At 44.2% G+C, this 26,446-nt stretch overlaps 1 protein-coding gene across 2 annotated transcripts in view; it reads left to right on the top strand.

Annotated features, from left to right (window-relative positions):
* The window catches only part of SOCS7 (suppressor of cytokine signaling 7), a 939,941-nt gene that overhangs the window by 459,335 nt on the left and 454,160 nt on the right, over positions 1 to 26,446 (top strand). For both annotated transcript variants that reach the window (XM_044055367.1, XM_044055366.1), the window contains exon 5: positions 8,689 to 8,810. In XM_044055367.1, coding sequence (XP_043911302.1) covers positions 8,689 to 8,810 — 122 coding nt within the window. The remainder of the gene's footprint in view (positions 1 to 8,688; positions 8,811 to 26,446) is intronic.

Here is a 26,446-nt window from a genome sequence, read left to right as displayed (position 1 = left end):
CAGGCGCTCATGGCAGTACCTCCTTTCCTCATTTTCTATCAGGACAGAGTCTCTCTAAGAACAAATCCTTCTTTCATGCCAAACGTGATTTCCAGGGTGTCTCTAAATCAAGCTATTCACCTCCCTTTCCCAATCCTCAAAATAGAGGGGAAAGACTGCTGCATACCTTGGACATACACAGGCAACTACGCTACTACTTGGACAGAACTAAGGCCACCAGAAAGTCTGACCAGCTGTTTGTAGCCTATGCTGCTGGCATACAAGGAAAAGCAATCTCCAAGCAAACAGTTTCAAAATGGATTGGACACTGCATCAGATTCTGCTATTCTCACCATGGAAAAAGTGTGCCAGCCAATATTAGGCCACATTCCACCAGAGCTATAGCCACATCCACAGCTTTCCTAAGAGGAGTGGCTACAAAGGACATTCTAGAGGCTGCTACATGGAGCTCCGTGCATACATTTACCAAACACTACAACCTGCCTTTATACTCCAGATCCCGAGCAGGCTTTGCTTCGGCAGTCCTTTAGGGCATTTTAGCTACACCATCCTTTTCTTAGCTCCATCCACCCCCAGCTTGGCTATGGTATTCAACCCATATGTTATGACTGCAGTTGCATTCTTGAAGGACATAGTACAGTTTTGTGCCTACCATAAATGTAGATGTCCGATAGATATGCAACTGCAGTCGAATTTTCCCTCCCTCCTTCCCCTCTTTTCCTTCTTTTTGGGTCCATTCCCCCTGTTCCCTTTAGCTGGGGGTATCTCCTATGGTGTATCTGTTTATTACTGTTGTGCATGTCTGGAATTGTTTATCCATTCACCAAATTTAGCCTTCCTAGGAGGGCACCTGGCATCTGGGGCAAGAAACACTGAAGAAGATGGCGTCGGCCGATGCCTTTATACTCCAGCCATTGTGACGTCGGAGAGGAGGCGACACCAGCCGACGCCGGACCCAGACTTTGGAATTCGGCCGACCGAGGGCTGCCTGAGGCAGGACAAACCCATATGTTATGACTGCAGTTGCATATCTATCGGACATCTACATTTATGGTAGGTACAAAACTGTACTTTCTTCTCCTTTAGTGAACCATATGGTCTAGCTTCTCCTTCTGCAGGTGATATACTTTTGACATACTCCCCCCGACACTTCTTAAGCACATCATTCATATTATAGGAATAGTAGAAACTGTACAAAAGTTGAGTCTTGTGACCATTTACACCTTGCTAGTACCCAATGTTAGGCCATACCTTTTTCTCATGGAGGGTTAGGGAAATCGACCTGGGGTGAATTTGTGTGCACCCACCCAGCCCACTAGGGCCTGCTGGAAGAATGATGGTCTCACACACTGTGTAATTTGCAGGTTTGCTCTGGTCAGGAAGTAGAAAAGGCATTGGGTGATACAAGTTTGGTCTGTTCAGTAAGTGGAAAAGGCATTTGTTCTCTCTCCATCATGTTTTATTTGTCAGGATAACTGGGTTCCTAATGGCACAGAATGCAAGGCATAGACCTCTTCTCAGCAGTTTATAATATACTAAAAAAAGTTCAGTGCTTCCACTGTTTCATGGCTGCTCAGGGTCTTTAAGCATATGTTCTTAATTAGGAATCTGTCTGATCTGTCTAGTATTTTGATATGTCTGATGAAGGACATCCCTTTCAGAGAGTTGTGCTCAGTAAGAGGCTTGATCAGTCCTGAATATAAAGGAACAATGAACTATGACCTTCAGATATGGATAATATTCCCTTAGTAATAACCTTGGGTGAGTAAAAGAGTTCCTGACTGCAGTTGCCACATGATAATCATATGACAGGGAATTATCAACCCATGTTCCAAGTTTCCTAATAACATTCTTATTTTGAAGAAGGGTATTGTCTATGCTTGGCACATGTTGAGAGGAGGGTTTGTTTACTGAACGTGACAATATTGCGTCTTTCGTGCTCATTTTCAGTGCAGCAGGTATTTGAAAGTGTTTTCCTGTTGGGAGAGTGTAAGAGGGAGACTGGAAATAACCTCCATTTTGCAGATGTTCATCTTGTGACACTGCTGCAGTCATTACACTTGGGTTCCCCAGCCGGCCTGAGTTCCAAAGTCCTGGTCCGGCGTCAGTTGCTGTCGCCTCCTCCCTGACGTCAGTGCGACAGGGGTATATAAGATGCAGCTGATGCCATTTTCTTCAGTCTTTCTTGCCGCGCGGTGCCCGAAGCAAAAGCAGTTGGCAAGTGCCGGTCGGCCTACTCCTGAGATTTTCATTCCGAATCCAGAACCAAAGTCTTCTACAAAGCTAAGTACCCCGTTGGGGAAACTTTTTCTTGCCTCAAACCGATGTCAGTAAAAGTTAATAACTGTATTTCTTGTGGGAAGCAAATACCTCATAAGGATTTCCATTCTTATTGTATCCCATGCCTAGGCCCAGACCACAACATTACTGGTTGTCGGTTTTGTGCTAGGTTTAATAAGCGCACTGTTGTTGGTTTGATTTTGCCCGACATTACTTTGGCAGAAAATTTAATTATACCATGCCGTCGGAACTTCCGACGACCGGTATTCATAAAAAGTGCAAAGACAAGGACAGGCATCCGAGGCCAAAACTGACGACAAAGCCTCTTCTAGGCCAGTCACCGGTTCTCCGATTTTCAGTGAGGTGCCTTCGCAGCCCCTGACGACAGCTTCTGCAGAACCACAGGCCGCCCCCGACCCCCACGTGGAGATGGCTGGGCCTTCGGATGCACTAGCTTTTCAGCAGACTGAAACCGATCCTGCAGAGGGATCCGGAGTACGTGAGCTACCCGCAGCTTCAGAGGGTTTCTTTAGACCTACTCAACTAAGCATTAAACCCTCTTCTAAGTCAAAGCCCCCTTTAAAAACTAAGAAACAAGTACAGCATTCTCCAGGACAGGCCTCCATGCCTAAGAAACAAATGCTCAAAATGGCCGAAGACCTAATCACTCTGATCAGAGGTTCCCATCCCCCACCTGATAAAAGGCCTAGACAGGATGCAGATTGTGATTCATCCGACCAGGGGTCCATTTCCTCAGATTCATCCTCAGACCTGGGATATTCTTTACCCCCTTATGAGGATTCTGATGCTGAGGAATCTATTCCATCAGCCTCTCCGCCTGAGGACTACTCCTTTGGGGAAACCTTACATACCATTGGGAAGGCCAGGATTATTCAGAATCCAAGAAAAGGCTCAGAGACTTCCTATTATTACCTCAACACAGACCCCTGGCTATTCTGCCAGTGCTAGATATTGTGGATGATGTGTACACTGAATCCAGCTTAAATCCTGATTCCTTACCTCCAGCTCCACTTAAACCAGACAGATATTGCAGAGTCCCTGACTCACACAAATTTCTGTATAAAAGCCCTGTTGCTGATCCTGAAACTATTTCTCAGAGATCCAAAGGGGTTAAGGCCTCATCAGCAAAGAACCCAGTTCCCTCTGACAGAGATTCCAGAGCACTAGACAGATGGAGAAAGAAAGTATATACATCTGCAACTTTAGCAATGAGAGCCTTAAATTGCCAGTTTCACATGCTAAAATATCAGCAATTTTGATGTCTCAGTTGAAACAAAAAATGCTTCCAGATACAGATCCTCCTAATTTTAAAGAAATGCAGGATTTATTGCATGCCGCTGAACAAGTGGGAAAGCATACTTTGCAATGTGGTTTTGATTCTTTAGAGGCCTCACGCAGAGCAGCAGTTACAGGCTCTGTCATTAGAAGACATACATGGTTAAAAGAACATACGTTACCAGATCATGTTAAAGCTAAATTACTGGGTGCACCTTTACAGCAGGATGTTTTATTTGAAGTTAAGGCAGAAGTGGTATTAAAGAAAATGGAGGATAAGGCAAAATCTATGCAAACAGTGAATGATTTCTTACAGGTTCAGCCTCCTCGATTTAGTAGAAACTGGCCAACAAAGAATTGGTCCTTTCCAGTTAATGACAGACCTTAAAGGGGCAGATACAGACGGCCAAGAGGTAGAGGTCAACCACAAGGTCCTTACAGGCCTCGACAATGGGGTGCATCAGGCCAGAAAGAAGGGGAAGACAGGCACCAACCATATAAAACCAGCCCCAATGACTTCCCACTCCAACTGCCAAACAACTCACTCTTGGCAGCCCCTTTGGCAGGAAAACTGGCACTTTTTTTCATCACAATTGGCATATGATCACCCAAGACAAATGGGTTCTCAATATTATTTCAAAAGTTTACAGGTTCCACTTTCACACTCTGCCAAGATTAAAAGGAATGCCAAATCTGCCACTAAATCAATGGGCAGAGGCCCCAAAACAAATTATGGCACTCATGAACATGGGAGCTATTCAAAAGGTACCACCACAGGAACAAGGGCAAGGATTTTACTCAAGACTCTTTCTGGTTCCCAGAAAAGACAAAGCCTGGAGGCCCATTCTGGATCTTTCTTCACTAAACACTTACCTGGATGTTCCGAAATTCAAAATGTTGACATTACAGCAGCTTCTTCCCATGCTGGGCAAGCAAGCTTGGCTCGTGACTTTGGACCTCAAGGGGGCATACATGCATGTCCCTGTCAGACAAAAATGCAGAAGATACCTCAGGTTCTTAGCTGGTCCAATGCACTATCAATTCTCTGCACTGCCCTTTGGATTATCTACTACGCCCAGGGTCTTCACAAAGTGCCTGTCACCAGTAATTGCATTTTGCAGACAGAAAGGAATTCAAATTTACCCATACCTGGACGACTGCCTGATTCAAGCAGAGAACAAGGACATTCTTCTGCAGCATCTGGAGTTTGTAAAAAAGTTATTAAGTTGCCTGGGGTACACAGTAAACAAAAAGAAATCAAAACTAGTGCCCCCACAAGAGATAATATTCCTGGGTGCCAGCGTGAACACAACAGCCCAGATGGCTTTTCTCATGCCAGACAAGCAAGGACAACTGACACACTACTTTCAATTGATGGCAACAAAGACCCAACTCCCTGCAAGAAAAAATTCTGCAGGCCTTGGGCTTCATGGCATCTTGCATACTACTAATTCCATATGCCAGACTGCATATGAGGAAACTACAATGTTACCTAAAGAATGTATGGTCTCAACACTGTCAAAGTTTGGAAACAGTTATACCACTAATACCTTGCCTTCAACAGGAGTTTCGATGGTGGGCTCAAGCTTGTCACCTCAACAAGGGACAGCCTTTCACTCAACCCACAGCCAGGCAAACACTGACAACAGATGCATCGGATTACGCCTGGGGAGCACACATGGCAGGAAAATGATTCAGGGCAAGTGGCCCGCAGAACAGAGGCATCTTCACATCAATCAAAAAGAGATGCTAGCTGTACGAAATGCCCTTATAGCTTTCAAGGACCTGTTGCATCCAGGACAACTACTACTAAAGACAGACAACACCACAGTTATGTGGTACATAAACAAGCAAGGGGGCACTCACTCCTACCCCCTCTGCAGACAAGCCATGACCTTGTGGAGCACAGCTATAAACTATCAAGTTAATCTACAAGCACAATTCCTGCCAGGAGAGAAAAACACACTGGCAGACGACTTAAGCAGAAATATCATGGATCCCCACGAATGGGAATTGAATCCTCAAATATTCAGAATGATAATAAAGAAATGGTGGAGCCCGGACATAGATCTGTTTGCCTCCCCAGTGAATTGCCAGCTAAAGAAATTCTGCACAAGGAGTTACCACCCGCAAGCATGGAAAGTGGATGCCCTCTCATTCAGCTGGACAAACCTACAAGTATATGCTTTTCCACCACTGCCTCTTCTCCCAAAGGTACTCATAAAAGCCAGACAAGAAGAGCCAAAAATGATCCTGATTGCATCAGACTGGCCACGCCAGCACTGGTACCCAATCTTAAAAAACTTAGCACAAGGACCACCCTAGATTTTGCCTCAACATGGAGTTCTGTGCATACCTTCACCAAGCATTACCATCTGCCTCTATACTCTAAATCCAGAGCTGGCTTCGCCTCTGCAGTGTTGCAGGGCCTTATAGCCACCCCTAATGCCTTAAAGAACCAACCACCCTACCTCAGCTTTGGGATTCTACCCAAGTGTAATGACTGCAGCAGTGTCACACGATGAACATAGTACAGTTTTGTACCTACCATAAATGTAGATGTTCGAGTGTAGACTCTGCTGCAGTCCAGGTTACCCTCCCTCCTTCCCCTCTTACTGGCTAGTACGTACCTATTTCCTCTACCTTTTACTACCCATGGGGAGTATTTGCTGGTAGCTGAAAGTATGTTTGCATTTCTTATGTATGTTTTATTAGCAATTTGAATTGCCTACCTATTTGGAGGCACCTGACATCTGGGGCAAGAAAAACTGAAGAAAATGGTGTCAGCTGCATCTTATATACCCCTGTCGCACTGACATCAGGGAGGAGGTGACAGCAACCGACGCCGGACGAAGACTTTGGAACTCAGACAGGCTGGGGAACCACCTGACGGCAGGATAACCCAAGTGTAATGACTGCAGCAGTGTCTACACTCGAACATCTACATTTATGGTAAGTACAAAACTGTACTTTATCTGTAAATCTAGCTATCAAGATGTTTTGGTTTCTGGTCTGGAGATCAGGAAGTAAAGGCAAAAAAGGAAGGGTCCCCCCAATGGGGGACACTTCTGGTCATGTCCAAATTTTCTGATGAGGTGCCTGCAGCTTGTACTGTGTGAGTTCTGTCGACAGTTTGCTATCCATCTTACCTTATAGGGATCCACTTTTAAAGCATTAAGTTTACTTAGTGTCAGCAATTGGGTATGGTGTCGGATGCCTTCCAAGTCAAGAAATGCTTTCTGAACAGTATGACTGCTGTCAACAGCCTTAGTGACCCTCTCAAAGAAATTAACCAAATTCTTCAGGTAGTATCTACCCTTGACAAAGTCAAATGTGTGTGGGTCAAATCTAACGAGTGAGCCCAACACTAGCCTTTCTCATACGCCTTCAGTAATGAAAAATAAGTAGGACATGTCTGTAGCCTGTTTCTTAGGTTAGAACTGAAGCTTCTAAGTTGAAACGAACTTTTGCACATACTTTTCAGCTGCTCAGATTTCTGCAATGTGTCGAGAATTTTGCTTCATATTCTTGGTCTGCTGTGCATAAAATTTGTTATCTGGCAGATCACTGACGTTGGAAATCTCTAAATAATATAACCCACTCAAGGACGTTAACCAAGTTCATTAGGTTCACAAAAATGCAGGCCAGTAAAAGAACCGTTATTCTAGCAATTTTCTAAGTTAGAAGTGCAATGTTTAAAATCTTTTCCTGATTTTGGACCTTTGTTCCCCTATTATTTTGTTGAGAGGTCTGCGTTTGCCTGTTTAGTTTTCAGTCTGCTTTCTAATGTCCAGACCACGTGCCTTCCCTTTGTGGCCTATTCTTTCCCTTTAGTGTTGTTCATACTCCTTTGTGGTTTATCATATGACTGGGAGCGTGTTTGCTTACAGTGGTAGCACACTGAGCAGAACTGACTATTTAGTCTATTGCACTTTTTTTTTTTTTTTTAACACTGGCTGGAGGTCAGGTGGTTAAGTCCATTTTTTTTTTGGGGGGGGGGTGTATACTTGGTAATACCTGAACACTACCATAGAGTAACTTCAGTAAGCTCACACAAAATTTTCATACATATGAGCATTAGAGCATTAGGACTTCTGTTTTTAGCAGCTGGTGATTTTAGCTTGCAACTCTTGCTGCAGTCTTCACCAAAGATCACTTGTGTGGTGATCTCCATTAACTGTGGAGTTGCCCATCAGTCACTCAATGTTTGTTCCTCAGCACACCCTGCCTTGTCATCCAGCATCTAGGATGCTGTCTGAAGCTGGGTCGGACCAGTACCCATCATCATCAGTAGGCTGAATATTTGAAGGGCGTCTTCACTGTAAAGTAATATGGCAAATCATTGTGCAGTAGCTAAAAGGTGCCAGACTAGCAAACGTTTTGCATCTTTGTTGTGCACAAATTAAAATTTGCTGCTACACTTGAAGCACTGCAAAACCGCAAATCTCTTACTGTAAGGTACTGCTACCCCATCTCAGTACGTGGCTGAACTCAGTGGTCCGGTTATGCAGTATAGAAACTAGATTAATTGACTCTGTAGAAAGCTGGTTTGTTTTACATATGGTGTGTATCTGTTGCCTCAGGAAGCAGGCCATGATAAAGTATTGGATTGCCAGAAAAAGCCATCAAAAGTTCAATCTAATACCGCAGCCGAACCCTTAACAGAGCCAGGGAACCTCATCTTTTTACAAGATTATGATTTGTCATGTACATGGCTTGCTTGAAAGGAAGCAGAAAAAAGGCATTTCTCCCACTAAGTAGTAGTCTGGGTCCTTATTTTTTATAGGTGAGTGCCTGTTCATATCCTGAATTATGTTATGGTTTGTAGAAGACCCTCTTCCTCAGAAAAATGTGTTGCTAGCTGTCGTGTTGGTAGTCTGTGATAAAAGTAGGACAGCATATTCCATGGCTGCTCCTGAAACAGACACTGTCAGCTGTGAGATTAGTTCATCATAAAAAGAAGCCACCTGTTGTCTGTAGGGCACAGATACTAAGTAACATTGTATGTCTTTGTCTTATTATTATTTTCCCTTGGTTATGGCATCATCAAGTGTAGAAGCTATCCAGACTGTAAGTACTAACCTCTCTTCTTTTATCTTTTTATCCACACAGACACATTTCCAAGAATCTCACCACAGGGACGACAGATGGACAGTCAGACTGTGCAGCCACATTGTCCTGTTAACCGGAAGGATGCTGGGAGCTTTGCTGATAGCCTGCGAGAACTGGAGAAGGTAATAAATGGGTCTCCAAAGGAGTGTTCGTCTTTGAGTTGTGGGTGTTTTTTATGAAGAACAGTATATGCTAGGTTGTTCTAGGACTACCTGCAAGTATGTTGAGCTTTAATGGACTTGAGGATAGGGTTTATGTGAAGGACTGGTCAATCTATGAATAACTGGATCTATGGATGAGTTTGTATGTGATGGACTAGGCAGATAGATCAATCGTTTAACGGCCATAGATTGGGTAGTCTGTGTTTGGTTAGAGCTAGGCTTGTTTGGAGCTATGTGAATAAGTGTGGGGGGATGGATTGGTCTTTGAAGGACTGTGGATGGACACGTTAATCGGTGAACTATAGTTGAAGTGTTCTGAGAAGGAATACGGCTAGGTGGCTTGGTCTCTGAAGAACTGCAGTTGGGTCACTGTGATGAGTGACTGATGGATTGGTCTGTGAAGAACTGCAGATGGGTTAGTCAGTGATGAGTGACAGATGGCTTGGTCTGTGATGAGTGACGGGTGGTTTGGTCTGTGATAAGTGACGGGTGGTGTGGTCTGTGGTGAGTGACGGGTGGTGTGGTCTGTGGTGAGTGACGGGGTAGTTTGGTCTGTGATGAGTGACGGAGTGGTTTGGTCTGTGATGAGTGACGGAGTGGTTTGGTCTGTGATGAGTGACGGAGTGGTTTGGTCTGTGATGAGTGACGGGTGGTTTGATCTGTGATGAGTGACAGGGTAGTTTGGTCTGTGATGAGTGACGAGTTAGTTTGGTCTCTGATGAGTGACTGGGTGGTTTGGTCTGAGAAGGACTGTGGACAAATATGTCCTTCTGTGAAGGATTCTGAATGAGTTACACTTTAAAGAAATGTAGTTGTATTGGTCTAACAAGGATTGAAGATAGATGAGTTGATCTGTGAAGGATTAGTGTTTGATACATATACATGTACATACAAATATTCACGCATGGGCATTAATGCCTTTCTAGCTTGCCAATATACCAAAACACTTGCTCCAGTAATAAGTATCCAGGCTGTTCTTAAAATATATAAACTAGTACTTGTTTTAATGTAATTTGGTAGTCTGTTCCAAGCATCAGCTACTCTGTCAGAGAACCAATTAGTACCTTCTCATTCCTATAGAACCTTCTACATAGGTTATCTGATGATTCTCTAGTACTTTTTGATAACCCCAAACATTCCCAGAGGTAGTTGTCCCTAAATGCCCTATATACCTGAATAAGATCTGGTAGATATCTGTAAGAGACACTGTACAAGTTCAGATATATTAGTCTTTCATAATAACTTAAATTTTCGCATCCATGGATAGCCTTGGTATATTTGCGTTGTACTCTTTCCAGTTTACTCATGCTTGTTTTCTTATAGGGTTTCCATATTGTTATTCCATACTCAAGTTTGAGTCTAATGTAACTAACAAACATTAACTTCAATATTTTTGATTTCCTAGACTTTATAAATCTTTTTGTTCAACCTATAGTTCTATAACTATCATTAACCAGTTTGGTTGATATGATTAGAAAAACTCATAGCTGAATCTACCCATATAACCAGGTCCTTAAATTAATCTACAGTTTCAATCACTGTGTGCTGTATTAAATATTCACCTTTCAGTTTATGCCTACCAAATCTCATATGCTTAGTGTTTGATGTATTTATCAGCATATTATTCTCCTGTGCCCAAATGGTCAATTTAGTCAAGTTGTTTGCAGACGTGCCTTATCTGTAACATGCGTTTACCCAATTTCAGGTCATCTGCATGTAGACTGTAGAACACCTCAGATGAAAATTTAGGTCTGAAAGATGCAATTTAAACAAGTAAGGGCCCAGGACAAAGCCCTGTGGGACACCCTGACTGTAACCAAGGATTTCACCTGTCCAGTTGCTGTATGGTACTTGCCATGTCATATATGTAAGCCATGCAGTTATCCATCTTATCAAGAGTACATCAATACCTAGTTCTACTCATAGCCGGCCTTAGGCATAGGCCAACTAGGTGGTCGCCTAGGGCGCCACTGTAGCAGGGGCACTTTTCCAGTATTTATTTGGTGTAGGTAGACCAGGATGGGGGCACCAGATGGTGTGGTAGGGGGTGTCGTGGAGCCCTTTTGCCTAGGGCACCAGTTGACCTAAGGCCACTCTTGTACTAATTTATTGATCAGTATTATGTGTATGACCCTGTCAAGTGCTGAAGTTAAATCTATATAAATTACATCACAGCACAATTTTTTTTATTCATAGCTGTTGCTATATTGTTGTAGAACATCATGTTACAGGTGGTAATAGATCTGTTTTCAACATATGCATGTGATATATGGTTTCAAGTCACAACCTATCCAGTTCTGACAATAACTTATCCAATATTACCTTCGCCATTATTTTTCCACAACATGAAAGTAGACTTAAGGGTCTATATGACTCTGGGTTTGTCCTACTCCCCTTTCCCTTAAAAACAGGTGTAATAAGTGCATGTTTCCAGTCTTGAGGAATTGTCCCATAGACCAAGGCCTTTGATACCATTCCCTACTCAGGAATTATTGATAAACTCACCAAACTAGGCATCAACCCCTATATCACTAGGTGGGTTGCAAATTGGCTCACAGATAGAGAACCCACAGTGTGAAAGTAGAGGACTGCAAGTCAGACTGCTGACCAGTCACGAGTGGAGTCCCACAGGGATTAGTCGTGGGTCCTATCCTGTTTGGCATCTACTTCTCTAAAGTCCAGGCCAACACAGAGAGACTCTGGCTGACCAAGTTCGCACACGACTGCAACCTGGGAGCCATTATTAACTCCTCATGTAAAGTAGATATCTTACATAAAGGCCGCACTGAGACCAATGACTGGTGTCAAATCCATGTCCTTAGGCTTAATGCCAAAAAATGCGCTGTCATCCCCTTTGGCAAAAACTCAGTTCCCACTAAATACCACATTGATGTCAGCCCACTGAACACTGAAAGTGTTCTAAGAGATCTGGGGACACAGGTTGACAGAAACCTCTCCTTCAACCACCACATTGCCACTGTGGTCAGAAAGTCCTTCTATGTGGCATATCTTATTACCAAGGGTTTTGCATCCAGGAAGAAAGAGGTCATTATCTCTCTCTACTCTTCCTCATTAGGCCAATCATTGAGTATAATGCCCCATTTGGCATTACCTCACTGGACACATGCAACAGCTGGGAAGGCCACAAAAGTACCTCACGGAGAGGATCCTAGGCCCTTAAACACATCGTACATGGACAGACTCAAAAAAAAAAAACTCCAGCTATTCTCTGTCTCATATCGTCTACTAAGAGGCGATATCTGCTTGACTTACAAAGCCATGTCTGACTCAGCTCGGTTAGAAATGCTACATCTAAAGAAATCCCAAACCCTCCACATCACATGCTCCAGAGACCTCAGCCTCATTACCACTTACCACAATCAATAGAACATGCTGGAGGGACAGGTTCATAACACAGAGACTGCCCATGCTCTGGAATAGACTTCCCGTACATGTCAAGCAGGGCACCTCACTGGCCCTCTTCAAGAGAAATCTTGATGAGTGGATGGGAAATAGAAAGTTAACCCCGGGGATCACTCCAGTGGCTCTACTTGATAGAGGCACTGGGAACTAACATCGGGCAGCACTGTGCCAGGGCACTTTTATGGGCTAGGCTTATAAAGGCTCCAGGGCCATTAGCCTAGTCCACACCTATGAACCTGTTTATATGACCTAGTGAATAATAGATATAAAGATACTGTAAGTTCTTGCTGAAGTGTTCTCAGATTATTGTTACTAATTCTGTCTCCTCCCTGTGCATTGTTTGATCCTTTGTTTTTCTAAGATGGGTGATGAATGGATTGGTGTTAGAAGGACTGGATAGTTTGAGCTGTGGATTGATGGATTGGTCTGAGGAGAATTGCTGGTAGATTCGTCTGAGTTGGACTGTAGATTTCTTGGTCTGAGGAAAACCTTGGATGGATTAGCCTGATATGTAATGAATGGGTCAGTGTGAGAAGGACTGTGGATAAATTGGTCTATGAAGAACTGCTGATGTATCCGCCTGAGAAAGACTGACTAGGTTAGTCTTTGATGGATTGTTCACTTAAGAACTGAATGAATGGATGTGATACGAGAACTATGGATGGGCTAATGTGCGAGCGGTGACAGGTGACATTATCCAATGAACGACTTTAGACAGATGAGTTGGTTTGTCGACAGTGGTTAGTGGGTTTGTCTTGTAAGGGTATGGAATGATGGTTTGCATGTGTAGGGCTTCGGATAGATTCTTCTATGAAAGACACTAGATGAACTAGTTGATTTATGAATGATTGTTGGTGTATTACTGTGTGCTTGCAAGTTAAATGATCTTACGTGATCTAGTACATTCTTTTATACTGTAGGAGTGGTATTTTGTGGGCCTCAGTCACTTGACACATTTAAGACTCTCTCAGGGTCAAAAACTCCTACCCTAGCTCCCATAATCCTCCACAACTCCCCGTTTCTCTGGATACCATTTGATGCATAGCAGCAAGCATCAAGAGAAGCTCTCATGCTCATTTTTTTCTAATTTTGGATGCTTTTGTTTGCAAGATTGTTCATATTTTCTTCATTTTGTGGCTTTGTGAACAGTATTTGAAAAGTTAAGACATTTTGCTTGCTATCTGCTCCCTCACTCTTATCAGGTTGCTGTTGTGTTTTGAGGGTTTTAAAGCCATTGCAATGTTTAAATAATTCTGTTGAGTTGGGGCTGACAGTTTTTGGGTTTTTAACAGTGTTTCTAGATGGTTTGTGTTTAATGGACTTGTTGATGGTTTTCACTTTGGAAAATGAAAATGCCACGCTTTTCTGTAAATGTATCAAATTTGGATCCAAGGGTCTTCTCAAGGCACCTATGCTGCCATTTCTTGGTGGGATTCTAGATCATTTAGATGAATGTTGTGAGATTGTGACATATTTATGTTTAGAACCTTACATGAAAGAAAGAAAAAATAATTCTCTAAGCATTATTGTCTAACAATTGTTCAGTTATTTGTAAAAGTAAGAAAGAAAAGATAAAGTCTAAATATGGTGATACAGTAAGGGATACAAATACCGCTTCTATTCCTAACCCCCCCGCCCAAATTTAGCAGCTGACAAGGGGGTATTGGTATTTTGTCTTCTTTATCAGTAAGTGTGTGTGTGTACTTGTGTGCACGTGTGTTTGTCTCAACTTGTAGTTCAAGACTCCATTATAGAAAGAGATTAAGAACTATTTTAGTTATAATAAAATCAAGGGACTTAACATTGAGAATAAGAGCACAAAGCAGATGTCATTCTGGATATGCAGGGATGTCCTTGAGACCCATTACTGTTGTAGCATCTTTTGCAAGACATGCAATGTGAGAGTGTTCAATCTCGCCGTTTGTTCTTACACACGGGTTCGGAGCCGATCTTCGGCTCCGAGTCGGCCACATCGCAAAGCTCTGCATCTCAGAGAAGCTCGAGACCAGACTATATCCCACAATCCTTCCTGCCATTACTCAGATCTAGTTTGCCGCTGCAACAGATCGGATCGAGGAGAGGAAAATTTGATAACGTTTTGCTTCTTTCAGATAAGCTATTTCCTTTTTTGTAAAAATAAGTTTCTAATAGTTAGTTTTTTCTTGTTATTACCTAGTAAAGTGTCTTTACTTCTTCAGTCATGTCGGAGAAAGCAAAATCCGGCTTTAAAAGATGTCAGTGTGGGCAGAAAATGTCTATCACTGACAATCACGCGTCCTGCGTTTACTGTCTTGACTCTCTCCACCTACAAGAGGATTGCTCTGTATTGTCATTCCTTTAGCGGGAGGGTCATGACAGATAGACGCAGGAAGCTTATAAATAGAGGGTTGCTTAAGGCTGCTTTTCAGGAGGCTTTAGACAAATTGGATCAGGCTTCTAAGTCCTTGAAGGGGTCGAAGATGTCAGAGCCCATGTCATCGGCTCCGAGTTCATCTTCGAAGGTTCGTTCGCCGGTTCCACAGACCTCGGGGCCGAGCGTCGAACGTTTATCTTTCACTGAACCCCAGATCTTGGAACCGGTGTCGGAGCTGCCGCCACCGTCCATTCTTCGGTCGGTGCCATCTTCGGCCCCTTCGACCCATTCTTCCAGACCGTTATCTGAGACAGATGTGGATCGTGTTGTGCAGAAACTCATGGAAAACACGGCCCTTTCCAAGTTGATTGCAGTTTCCTCCCAATTGGTGTCGAAACTAGAAGGCCTCCCCACATCTCCAACAGGTCCTCCTTCGAGACCCATCCAGTTCTCGGAGCCGGGAGAGGATGAGCTGATGATAGTGGAGCCCTCGGTGCCGAAACCGTCCATTGCACGATCGACACCATTGACTTCGACTCCTTCGGAACCGGTAGGTGAGTCGCTGAGCCGACTATCTCTCCTCTGTTCTGGGACCGAGAGTCGTACCGACCTTTCGGTGCCGACTCTCCCTCTCGGGGCCTCGGCGCAGACTGGCTCGGCTCCGTCCTCTGGGTCAGAGCCCACGGCCCCCGTGTCTGGGATGCTCCCGTGTTCTTCGGAACCGGGGAGTCCTCGGCCTGGGGTTCAGGGGCTTTTGACCTTATGAAGAAGGTATTGTCTGCACAGACAACCACTTCATCAGAGGCGTCTTCTCCTTCCCCTAAAGGGACGCTTTCTGTTTCTGCCCCCACGACCCATCCAAAGCGTAGAGCCCCATTGCCTCAGCCACCCCCAGAGGGTTCCCCCTGTTCCTTGGAGGCCTCACTGGAAGCCCCCTCTGATGAGGTCCCGAGGAACCGGTTGTGCAAGAGGAGGCACATAGATTCCCCGCAGGAATCTCTAACGTCTGACACTGACTTGGATGAGGCAGAGGGGTCCCCAAAATCCCCCTCTGAGGATGTGTCATTTGCGGACATCCTGGAGATCTTGAAACAGAGGGGTGATTGGCAGTCCCTAGCCCCCACTGAGGACGAGTCGGTGCTGCTGAAGGCTTTTGTGGCTCAACCTTCTACCTCCTGGGTGACTCCGCCCTTTGATGAATTAATGGAATTGATTGCTCGAAGGGCGTGGGAGACACCTGACACAGTGGAACCAGTCCCTTGAAAACCAAACAAATTTATCACCGCCCCCCAGGACAAGACTTATCTCACCAAGGGAGTTCGGTCGACGCTATGGTGGTGGCGGCAGCCACGAAAAAGGAGATGTCTGAGTCCTCCTCATCTGTTCATCCTCCTAATAAGGATTCTAGGACTATGGACAGATACGGGAAGCGCATTTTTAGTTCAGCGACTTTTTCCATGCGTTCGCTAAACTATTTGACACATTTCACACGTCTGCAGAGGGATCTCATCAAGGAGCTGACAGATACCCTCCAGGGTAACACAGATACTGATGTTTCAGATAAGGTAACAGCACAACTTAACACCCTTACCTCCATAGTAAACTCATCCATGAGGCTCATCTCGTATGCGGCCGAAGGATCAAGTAGGGCTGCAGCTTCAGCGATTGCTCTTCGAAGACAATCCTGGATGCGGCTGTGCTCCTTTGCGGAAGCCTTCAAGTCTTCCTTTGCCAACGCCCCCTTTGATGGTGCCACACTCTTTGGGCCCAAGGTGAAGGAGACTCTGACTCTGTGTGAGCAAGAGGGAAAGACTCTGTCTGCTGTCGGGGTCCGTTTTTCCGCTCCAACTAGACTGTACCCCAAAGGGCAATGAGGCGGGAAAATGTGGTTCTGTAAGACTCCGGGATCTTTCCAAGCCACACAGAGTGATACCCCCTCCAGAGGCAGAGGGGGGGGTACATATGGAAGATGCCGCCCCGGCGGCAGAGGGGTCCACATAACCAAGGCGACAGGGATACCATCCCTGGGAAGCCTTTCCAGCACTCTTGAACGGAGGCCCGGCTGTCCTGCTCTGGAGGCAGTCGGGGGTCGCTTGGCTTTATACCCACAGGCCTGGCTAAACATTACTTTCGGATTCCTGGGTAAAAGCATTCTAACCAGAGGATACAAAATCCCCTTCATATCAACTCCACCTCAACAAAGAAGGTTTCCAGATGTGCCACCCCATCTGCGAAGCCCAGCAGCAATAGAAATTTCAAAGCTGCTCAAAAACATAGTCATCCAACCAGTCCCGGCGGACCAAAGAGGATCCGGAACTTACTCGAGGTTTTTTTTAGTTCCAAAAAAGACAGGAGACTGGAGACCGATTTTAGATCTCAGCAATCTCAACACCTTCATGAAGAAGGAAAAGTTCCGGATGGTCACGCTTCAATCGATCCTTCCATTTTTACAGAAGGACGATTGGATGTGCTCGATAGATCTCAAAGACGCGTACTACCACATCAAGATGGCCAGACCGTCCAGAGATCACCTGCGCTTCTGGCTGGGAGCCAGTCACTTTCAGTTTCAAGCTCTGCCCTTTGGACTCACCTCAGCCCCCAGGGTATTCACCAAATGCATGGCAGTAGTTGCATCTCACTTGAGACGACAAGGATTCCAGGTGTTTCCCGATCTGGACGACTGGCTCCTCACCGCCACCACCGACCGTCGCCTCATACAAGTCAGAGACTACACAGTCAACCTTTGTTCCCACCTAGGGATTTCGATAAACTTCGAAAAGTCTTGCTTATCGCCCTCACAGCGTATTTCATTCATCGGAGCATACCTAGATACACGATTAACACTGCTAAAGCTCCTTCCAATAAGGGTGTCAACCCTCAAACAACAGTTCTTCTTCTACTACAGAGCAAGAAAGCCCCGGCCAAACTGGTATTGAAAGTTTTGGGACTAATGGCAGCGTCCCTGATCGCAGTTCCTATGGAAAGATTACACATGAGGATCCTCCAATGGCTGCTTTTCACGAAGTGGTCGTTCCAGCACTTACCTCTAGCACACGAGATTCTGATAACAGATTCTTGCAGACGAGACCTCTCATGGTGGGTGTACAGTCAGGATCTCACTATGGGTCGTCCGTTTGTTCTACCCAGTCCGACAGCCACAATAACCATGGACGCTTCTCTGATAGGGTGGGGGGGGTCTATTTCAGGGAAGAACAGTCCAAAGGGAATGGTCCAACATGGAGTACACCCTGCACATAAATGTTCTGGAGCTGAGGGCGGTGTTCCTGGCGTTGCAACACTTCCAAGCCCTCTTACCTCTAGGAACAGGAGCAGTTCAGACGGACAACATGTCTGTGGTCTGGTACATAAACAAGCAAGGGGGAACCAGGTCTTACCCGTTATGCAGAGAGGCCATGAGAATTTGGCAATGGGCAGAGTCCACGGGTCGTTTTCTGATAGCAACGCACATCCCGGGGTCATCCAACGTCATTGCGGACAGGTTGAGCAGAGCCATCCTGTTACCTCACGAGTGGTCCTTCAATCCACAGATGGCGGAAAAGATCTTCTGCAGATGGGGCCAGCCTTGCTGTGATCTATTTGCTTCCCCGTTGAATGCAAAATGCAGAAGCTACTTTGCCCTTCTACTCCCTCTGGGGGATGTCCCCAGGGACGCACTGATACACGATTGGCCCCCGGGTCTCCTATATGCATTCCCACCTACTCCCTTGATTCCCAGATTTCTACAGAAAGCCAGGAACCTGGAAAGGACAATAATTCTCATAGCCCCATTCTGGCCTCGGCAGATATGGTTCCCCTTTCTTCGAGCCCATCAAACATAGGAACCGTGGATTCTGGACCCAGTACCAGATCTACTGACCCATTCGTCGGGAGTTCCTCACCCGTCTCTTCAGTCCCTCAAACTAGCAGCTTGGCTGCTCCGCTTCCCTGCCTAGCCAGGTCTGATCTACTTTCTCCGGCAGTTCAACACATTCTGGTTGCTTCTCATAAAGCTTCCACTACAAAACTCTACAGGAGTAAATGGAAACGCTTTGTGTACTGGGCGTCTAGCCAACACTTAGACCCCCTGGTAGCTCCTCTACATAAAGTATTGGAATTTTTATCTATCCTATTTCACGAAGGAGCCTCTACTTCCACACTAAGAGTACAGTTGGCGGCCATATCGAACTTCCATATTGGTGAGGACGGTTCTCCCATTATGTCTCACAGACTTTGTAAGGCTTTTATGAAAGGAACCTTCCATCTTCGGCCGCCCGTCAGGAAGCCTTTCTTTCCATGGAGCTTAAATTTGTTACTGTCACAACTCATGTTGCCAGCCTTTGAACCTGCTTCGTCCTGCCTCCTAAAGTTCTTATCGTGGAAGACACTTTTCCTCGTAGCTGTTACTTCAGCTCGAAGAGTTTCAGAGCTGCAAGCATTATCGGTCAGACCACCTTACTTGATTTTCCATCCAGATAGAGTCTCTTTACGTACAACCCCATCTTTCCTTCCAAAGGTATGTTCCGTTACAAATATTAACCAATCCATAGAACTCCCTACCTTCTTCAAGAACCATACTAACAAGTTGGAGCATATGCTGCTCAAGTTGGATGTTCACAGGCAGTTAAGACTTTATTTGGATAGGACTAAACGTTACAGGAAGACAGATCAACTCTTTGTTGCGTTTGCAGACAATAAAAAGGGCATGGCAATTACAAAACGTACATTATCGAAATGGCTTGCTGATTGTATAGCCTTTGTATTAAGTCAAATCAGTCCTTACCCACCAAACAGAAGGCCCATTCTACCAGATCTGTTTCCACTTCCTTGGCTCATGTAGCTTGCTTGCCTTTGGACACGATTTGTGCAGCAACCACGTGGTCTAAGCCACATACTTTCATTACTCATTATAGAGTTGACAAAGTCTCCAAAGACGGGACATCTTTTGGTTCCACTGTGCTTAGGAACGATGTTCTTCTTCTCACATTGCTGCAGTCCTTACACTTGGGTAGTCCGCTGTCCTCAGTCGGCCCGAATATCAAAGTATAAGGCTGACGTCGGTCAAGGCGCATTTGACTGACATCAGAACGTCAGGGTACAAATGCGCATGACCGACGTCATATCCTCAGTCTTTTTTGCCGCATGGTTTGGTTCCACTGTGCTTAGGAACGTTTTTCCATGAGTCACTCGGGGTGACGGAGCTAGGGACGCTACCCGTGTGTAAGAACAAATGGCGAGATTGAACACTCTCACATAAAGAAGTTATGTCCTTACCATAACGTTCCATGTGTAGTGTTCATCTCGCCTTTGTTCTTACATTCCCTCCCTTCCCCTCCACGTGTTTTGGAAGAACGGGTAGGACTAGATTCTGATCGAAATGTCTTAACCCCTTCTTGGGTATATGGTCCTGTGTATCATGGGGTATATGCTACTACCCTTGGTTATTTGCTATGGTGAGAGAGTGTCTCTGGATGCCTGAGAGAGTGTGTAGTTCTTGCACCTGAGGTATTGGGTTATCGGTCTGGTTTGTTTGCAAACTAGATCTGAGTAATGGCAGGGAGGATTGTGGGATATAGTCTGGTCTTGAGCTTCTCTGAGATGCAGAGCTTTGCGATGCGGCCGACTCGGAGCCGAGGATCGGCTTCGAACCCGTGTGTAAGAATAAAGGCGAGATGAACACTCCACATGGAACGTTATGGTAAGGACATAACTTCTTTTTATGCCTTGTGGTTCCCAGAACCCACATACTGACAAGCGCACACTGTACCTGCAAACTCCAATGACCCGTAATATCGCAGAGAGGTTGAAGAGTTACTCTGATGTTTCGTCGGCATGGATGGAATTCACATTGCCCCTCCTGAATCAGTTTTCTTTCTAGCACCCTGGCATAGGTCATCTCAGAGAAACTGAGAAGTGTAATCCCTTATAACAGGAACACACATTTCTGTCCCTCTTTCTTTGAGTGCGGAGATCACCACCTCAGTTGATCAATCCAGACATACCACTGCCCCTGCCTTCTATGCAACCGTGAAAAGGCACATTAACCATGACATGTCAAAAATATCCAGTGGCTTCAACATTTCTAGATAGATGTCATCCACTCCCATAACACTGACACAGCTGAATTGTTTTATTTCTTCAGTGACCTCATCTAGAGAAAAGGACCCTGTCAGTTGCTTGTAGCATGTCCACTAGATTCTGAATATTTTCATCATGTGCCTTCCACTTCCTGATAGTTTCACCATTTAATATGTCAAAGCCAACATTTCTCCTCTTTTGCTGAGAGAAGTCTGTGCACTGTTCTACCTCTTGTCATTCTAAGCTCCAGAATGTCAGATCTTTGTTGTTTCTGTTTGAAAGACATTTTCTGTGTCTATGCAAAATTCTTTCCATAAGTGAATATCTGCTACAACTGATGCCGTCCTGGTCTCTGTGTACCTCATGATCAGTTCCAAAGATTCTTCTGCTAGCATTACATGGAAGGCTCCCTCTTTAAACTGAGAACTTACCTCAACACTGTTATCTGCCACTGAGTAGCACATTTATCTCCATGACAAGCAGTGGCCACCTTTTGAACACAGCACCTTGCCACCATTTCAAATGCTGACATCTGGAGTAAGGTCCATTCAGATTCAGCAGCATTGCTGAACTCCCTGGGGTGCAGGAGAAGCTGTTTCAGGGGTGTTGAATGTGCATTGGGTTTTCCTGGTCTGCTGAGCCACTGGCCAGTGGACCCAACTTGCAACCAGTTCGCAGCCACCTGAAAGCTCTGCCTCACCCACATGTTTAGCATATCCAGTTTCAAATCTGAGAACAGGACTACACTGATGTGTCAAACTTTGGCCTAGGAAGTTCTGTATCAGGTACACTTGAGCAGCTTTGCATTTGAACATGGTATACATTTTGGATAATCCATGGGTAAGTCTAGTAGCAATTTCAGTTCATGCAGGCCATTCGTTTCAGTTATCTCTAGCCTTCCCCATGTGAATATTGAAGTCTCCCTGTAGATGTACAGAGTTAGTAAATGTTACCGCACCCATGGGCAGGAATAATGAGTCAGTGGGTGCTGTCTTATCAAGCACTGCATTAGCTTGTCTCTAGGAAGGGGGAATACTCTTGACTGGCTGTTAAATTTAGAGGCACAAACCTTGTGCATTTTCCTTATTCTAGCTTGAAGTCTTGTTTACATCACCATCACCTCTAATGATAGTATCTCCAATGTGTCCAGCACGTGAGTATCTGCATACCTGCCCATTTCTCTCCTCAGGGGCAAATCCATAGCTGGAGGAAGACTGTTGCAGTGAACTAAGCAAGCTAACTCACAGATAGGTCCATGTTTATCCTAGTCACAGTTTTCTTAATTACTCTGTATATCCTGCTGGAATGTCTGAAAAGCAAAATTAGATGAGATGGAAAACTCTAAGTACATGTGTACAGATGGTGCTTTCCAGAAGAATTATATAAAATCATACCTCTCAGCTTCTTTGCTCATGAAATCTGGTCAAAGCCAAAAATTAAAGGGGAGGAAGGAGCAAAGACCTGGAATCAGGGATGGTTCTTAAGCGTTACTCGTATGCACTTAAAAGGTAACAGAACAGCAGGTTTTGTGTCCGTATGCGTTTTATGAAGAGGAAGAAGTATAAAACTCTAACGTCTGGCATTGTCGACTAACTGTAATCCTCAATGACTTGCCAGAAAATCAAACATTTTATGAGGAGCAGGGCAAAAATTTGAGGCAAATCAGGGATGTTCTCCAAAATCAGGGGCAGCTGACAGGTATGGATAGATTTACATTTGGAAAGGCCTCAGCCGCAGCTGGAATAATATCAGTAAGTTAAATACTAGGAGGAGGGACTGGGTGAAGCACTGATGCAGTTATACAGTTTTAAAAAATAACAGAGACTGGGAGACAGTGATATGAACTTTAGAACCATTACATTTACTGACTTGTGACGTCTTCAGACAGAATGGGACACTAGTATAAAGGCTGTGCCATGAAGTAAATTTTTGAAGCCTTCTGTAGGACTGATGTTTGAAGGTCCAGTAAGGACTGCACAGCGAGGGGAAGAATAGGAAACAGAGTCAAGAAAGGACGGTCTCAGTCAAGAAGAGAATGATCTCAAGGAAGGCCTGCTCGATTTAATAGAAATGGATTGATATATTAAGAAAGATGAGAGAAAGAGACTGCAAAAAGTGAATAATACTGAATGTGTCAGAAGTCTGGTAAAACAGATGAACACAGTAATAAGAGAGATTGGTGTGATGTAACAGAATTCGAGTGTACTACTGTGCAGGTAAACTGATGACAGGTAAAATACTTCCACAAAAGTGCGGCATAACAAGGAAAGGAGCAGAATGCCACCATGGAACCATCAAAAAGGGAGAACAATAAAGCAGCCAAGATGAGCAATATCTTTACTAGAAGAATATAGAAAAGGGAAGGGAGAATCAAAAATTGTAAGAAAGTTGCGATCAAAGCAGCATAGAATCAAAATAGATTACGATTTATCTTGTATCAGTTATGGTAATAAACTAAAAATATCAACACAAACAGAAAAAAATGAACGTTTATAGGAAAACAAAAAGGAAACTTCAAAACAAGCAGTTTATTGATGAGTCGAAAAATTATATAGAAATGGAAATTAAACGGCAGCAGTAGTAACACCACCTAAGAAAAGGAAGAATTCAGCACATTTTAGAGAAGTATTTATGAAGATCCTGTTGAAGATAGCAAAACTGTTGAATGGACAGAAGAAGTGAAAATGGCTAATATAAGGGATAGAAAATGGAATAAAGTAACAGAGAAACTGAGGCAAAATTAAGAAAGGCTCCTATGTCCTGATGCAGTACTCAACTTCTGTTTGAAGGTGTTGTCATTTTTGCACAGTGATTTAGCCCTGAGAAAAACTTATTGATATGCACATCCCAAGCAGATGCCATACTGAATAACAAAAGGAAAAAACATTCTTCTTAAGGTCGAATCATCAAACCATCCTACAAACTATAGGTCAGTAACTTGCCTTCTGATAATGTATACATCATACACTGGAGTTGATGCAGACAAGAGTTTATAGTTACCTAGATAAAAAATTACTAATGGCAGTAGAATAGAAAGGTAATAGAAGATAATCATATGGAACAAAGGATAATCCATTATTGTTATAATGTGTTAATAGAAATTGCTGTCAGATGAGAGAAAAGAATGATTCAGAGTTAACAGCTTCAGAATTACATTGGACAGATGTTCTTCTTCTTTTGGCTTTTCCCAGTTAGGGGTTGCCACAGCGGATCACCTGTCCGCTCATGATTGGCAGTGGAGTTATATGGTGTTGAGTTGCCAGCCTGACACCGAACCTTCCACAGAAGGCACACACACACATGCACTCATGCCTAGGGCCAGTTTAGAGTGTCCAATCCACCTACAGCATGTTTTTGGGATGTGGGTTGTTGGTAGGAGGAAATTAGAGTACTAAACCTACCTTCTGATGCCGGTCAGATCCATTACGAGAAGTTCACTGTCATCCAAGCAAATATAAACTCGCTGATCCAAAAGTATCTAAAACACTGATGTCGAACATAGTCTTTGCAAACACAGCTGTTTTTTTGTTCCTTTGTTCTTTGTGTCTACCCCAGCCTCCACTGAGACAGCAAGCTAAACATTCTGAAATTCTAATCACTGGAGTTCCTATATTGGCTTGATTTGATTGGATCGCTCTCTAGCAGTCTGCTTCTTGCTGAAATTCTAAACTAACTATACCAGTAACCATCACCGACTTCAAAATAATAAATCCAGACGATAATGAAAAAAACAGTCCCGTACACTCCACAAAAATTTATGGAGAATAACACACAATTTAGTGCTTTCATCCATATGCAGCTAAGACATCTTCAGAATTGTGTAATACAAATCACTTAGCAATATTTAAACCAAACCTCCCTCTTACAAAACACATGGTCACTCCTACCCAATAATATTGCAAACCTTCCCAGTAGGTTAAATATGTTCTATTCATAAAAAAACTTCCCTTTATTAGAAAACATTTTCAACTAAAATAAAATAAAAAAATATGTTTATAATCCTCAGTGAATTCTAAAATATTTAAAATGCTGCTTTACACCTTGTAAGACAGTTATCAAAGTATACTGGAAATCGAAGTATGTTTGTTGAGACAGGAAAACCCATTGGCATGTAGTTTAAGTTGCCACATTATTCCACGTTGTTCGATTAGGTTGCTCCAGGCCCAATATTATTGAGTAGGAGTGATCTTGTTATTGGTAAGAAGGAGGTTTAAATGTTGCTAAGTGATTTGTGTTACAAAATTCTGATGACGTCTTTGTTACATATGGACGAAAGAAGAATAAAATTCTGATGAAGTCTTTGTTACATATGGACGAAAGAGTAAAATTGTGTTGTTCTCAATAATTTTTTGTGGAGTGTACGGGTTGCCTTTTCCTTGTCATTTGAAATTCTAAACTACTGGGAAGTCTGTAGATCAGAGTCATAGGTCTTCGAGCTCCAGTATTGGTTTTATTTGATTGGATCCCTCTCAAGGAGGTGGTCTTGTTGCAGCCTGAAGATGTTCTTCGTTCCACATTGCTGCAGTCCTTACTATTGGGTAGTCCGCTGTCCAGTCGGCCCGAATACCAGAGTATATGGCTGACGTCGGTCAGGGCGCATTAGACTGACGTCAGTATGTCAGGGTACTAATGCGCATGACCGACGTCATATCCTCAGTCTTTTTTGCCGCATGGTCCGATGCAGAAGCAGTTTTGCGAGTGCAGGTTGGCGTTCTGAAATATTTCCGAAGTCGGAGTTTCAGACCGAATCAAGAGTTGGCTAAGTACCCGTTGGGGAACATTTTGGTTTTCTTGCCTCAGTATTTAACCGGATGTCAGAAAAAGTGAATAACTGTATTTCTTGTGGGAAACAGATACCTCATAGGGATTACCATACCTTGTGTATACCTTGTTTAGGGCCTGAGCACGACGTTGTTGGATGCCGCTCTTGTGCTAGGTTTAACAAACGCACTATTAAGAGAAGGTTAGACTGTGCCAGGTTAGTGTTTGGGAAGCGTTGCAATTATAAAATGCCGTCGGATGCTCCGACGCCCGCTTCGTCCAAGAAGCGCAAGGACAAAACAGCGAAGCCTAGAGTTGATGAACCGGCAGTCCCGGACGTCGGTTCTTTAGAAGGCTCAGTGGAGCCAGAGGTTTTGCCAGGGGTTTCTTTGGAGTCTCAGGCAGAGACTTTACTGTTACAGGATGTGCCTTCTCAGGAGGTAGGCCAGGCTGAGGGGGCTTCTCAGGTGTCTGTTCTTCCCTCTCTTCCCAAGGTAGTTAGAGCCTCTCCTTCTGTTTCCAAAACTTCTTTGAGAGGTAGGCCAAGTTTAGCTTCAGTGGGGGCTTCTCCTAGCACTTCAGGTTCTGTGCCTAAGAAACATATGCTTAAAATGGCAGAAGATTTGATTACTATGATTAGAGGTTCTATGCCCCCTCCTGATAAGAGGCCTAGGGTGGAACCTGAGTTTGATAGTTTTGAACAGTGTTCAGAGGCTTCTGAGTCTTCTGCGGAAGATTTGCAGGAGTATCCTCCTTATTCTGATTCTGATGTGGATGATTCCACTCCTACAGCTTCTCCTCCTGAGGATTTCTCATTTTCAGAGACTCTGCATTCCATGAGGGAGCACTTTAAATGGGAAGGCCAGGATTACTCTGATTCCAGGAAAAGGCTTAGGGAATTCTTGTTTTTACCCCAGCATAGGCCCTTAGCTATACCTCCTGTGTTGAATGTGGTGGAAGATGTTTTGCAGAGGCTTCCTGAACC

This window comes from Protopterus annectens, chromosome 13.part0 (genome assembly GCF_019279795.1).
Source record: "Protopterus annectens isolate FY-2018-M chromosome 13.part0, PAN1.0, whole genome shotgun sequence".
Classification (NCBI taxonomy): domain Eukaryota; kingdom Metazoa; phylum Chordata; order Ceratodontiformes; family Protopteridae; genus Protopterus; species Protopterus annectens.
This window is presented reverse-complemented; position numbering and strand designations above follow the sequence as displayed.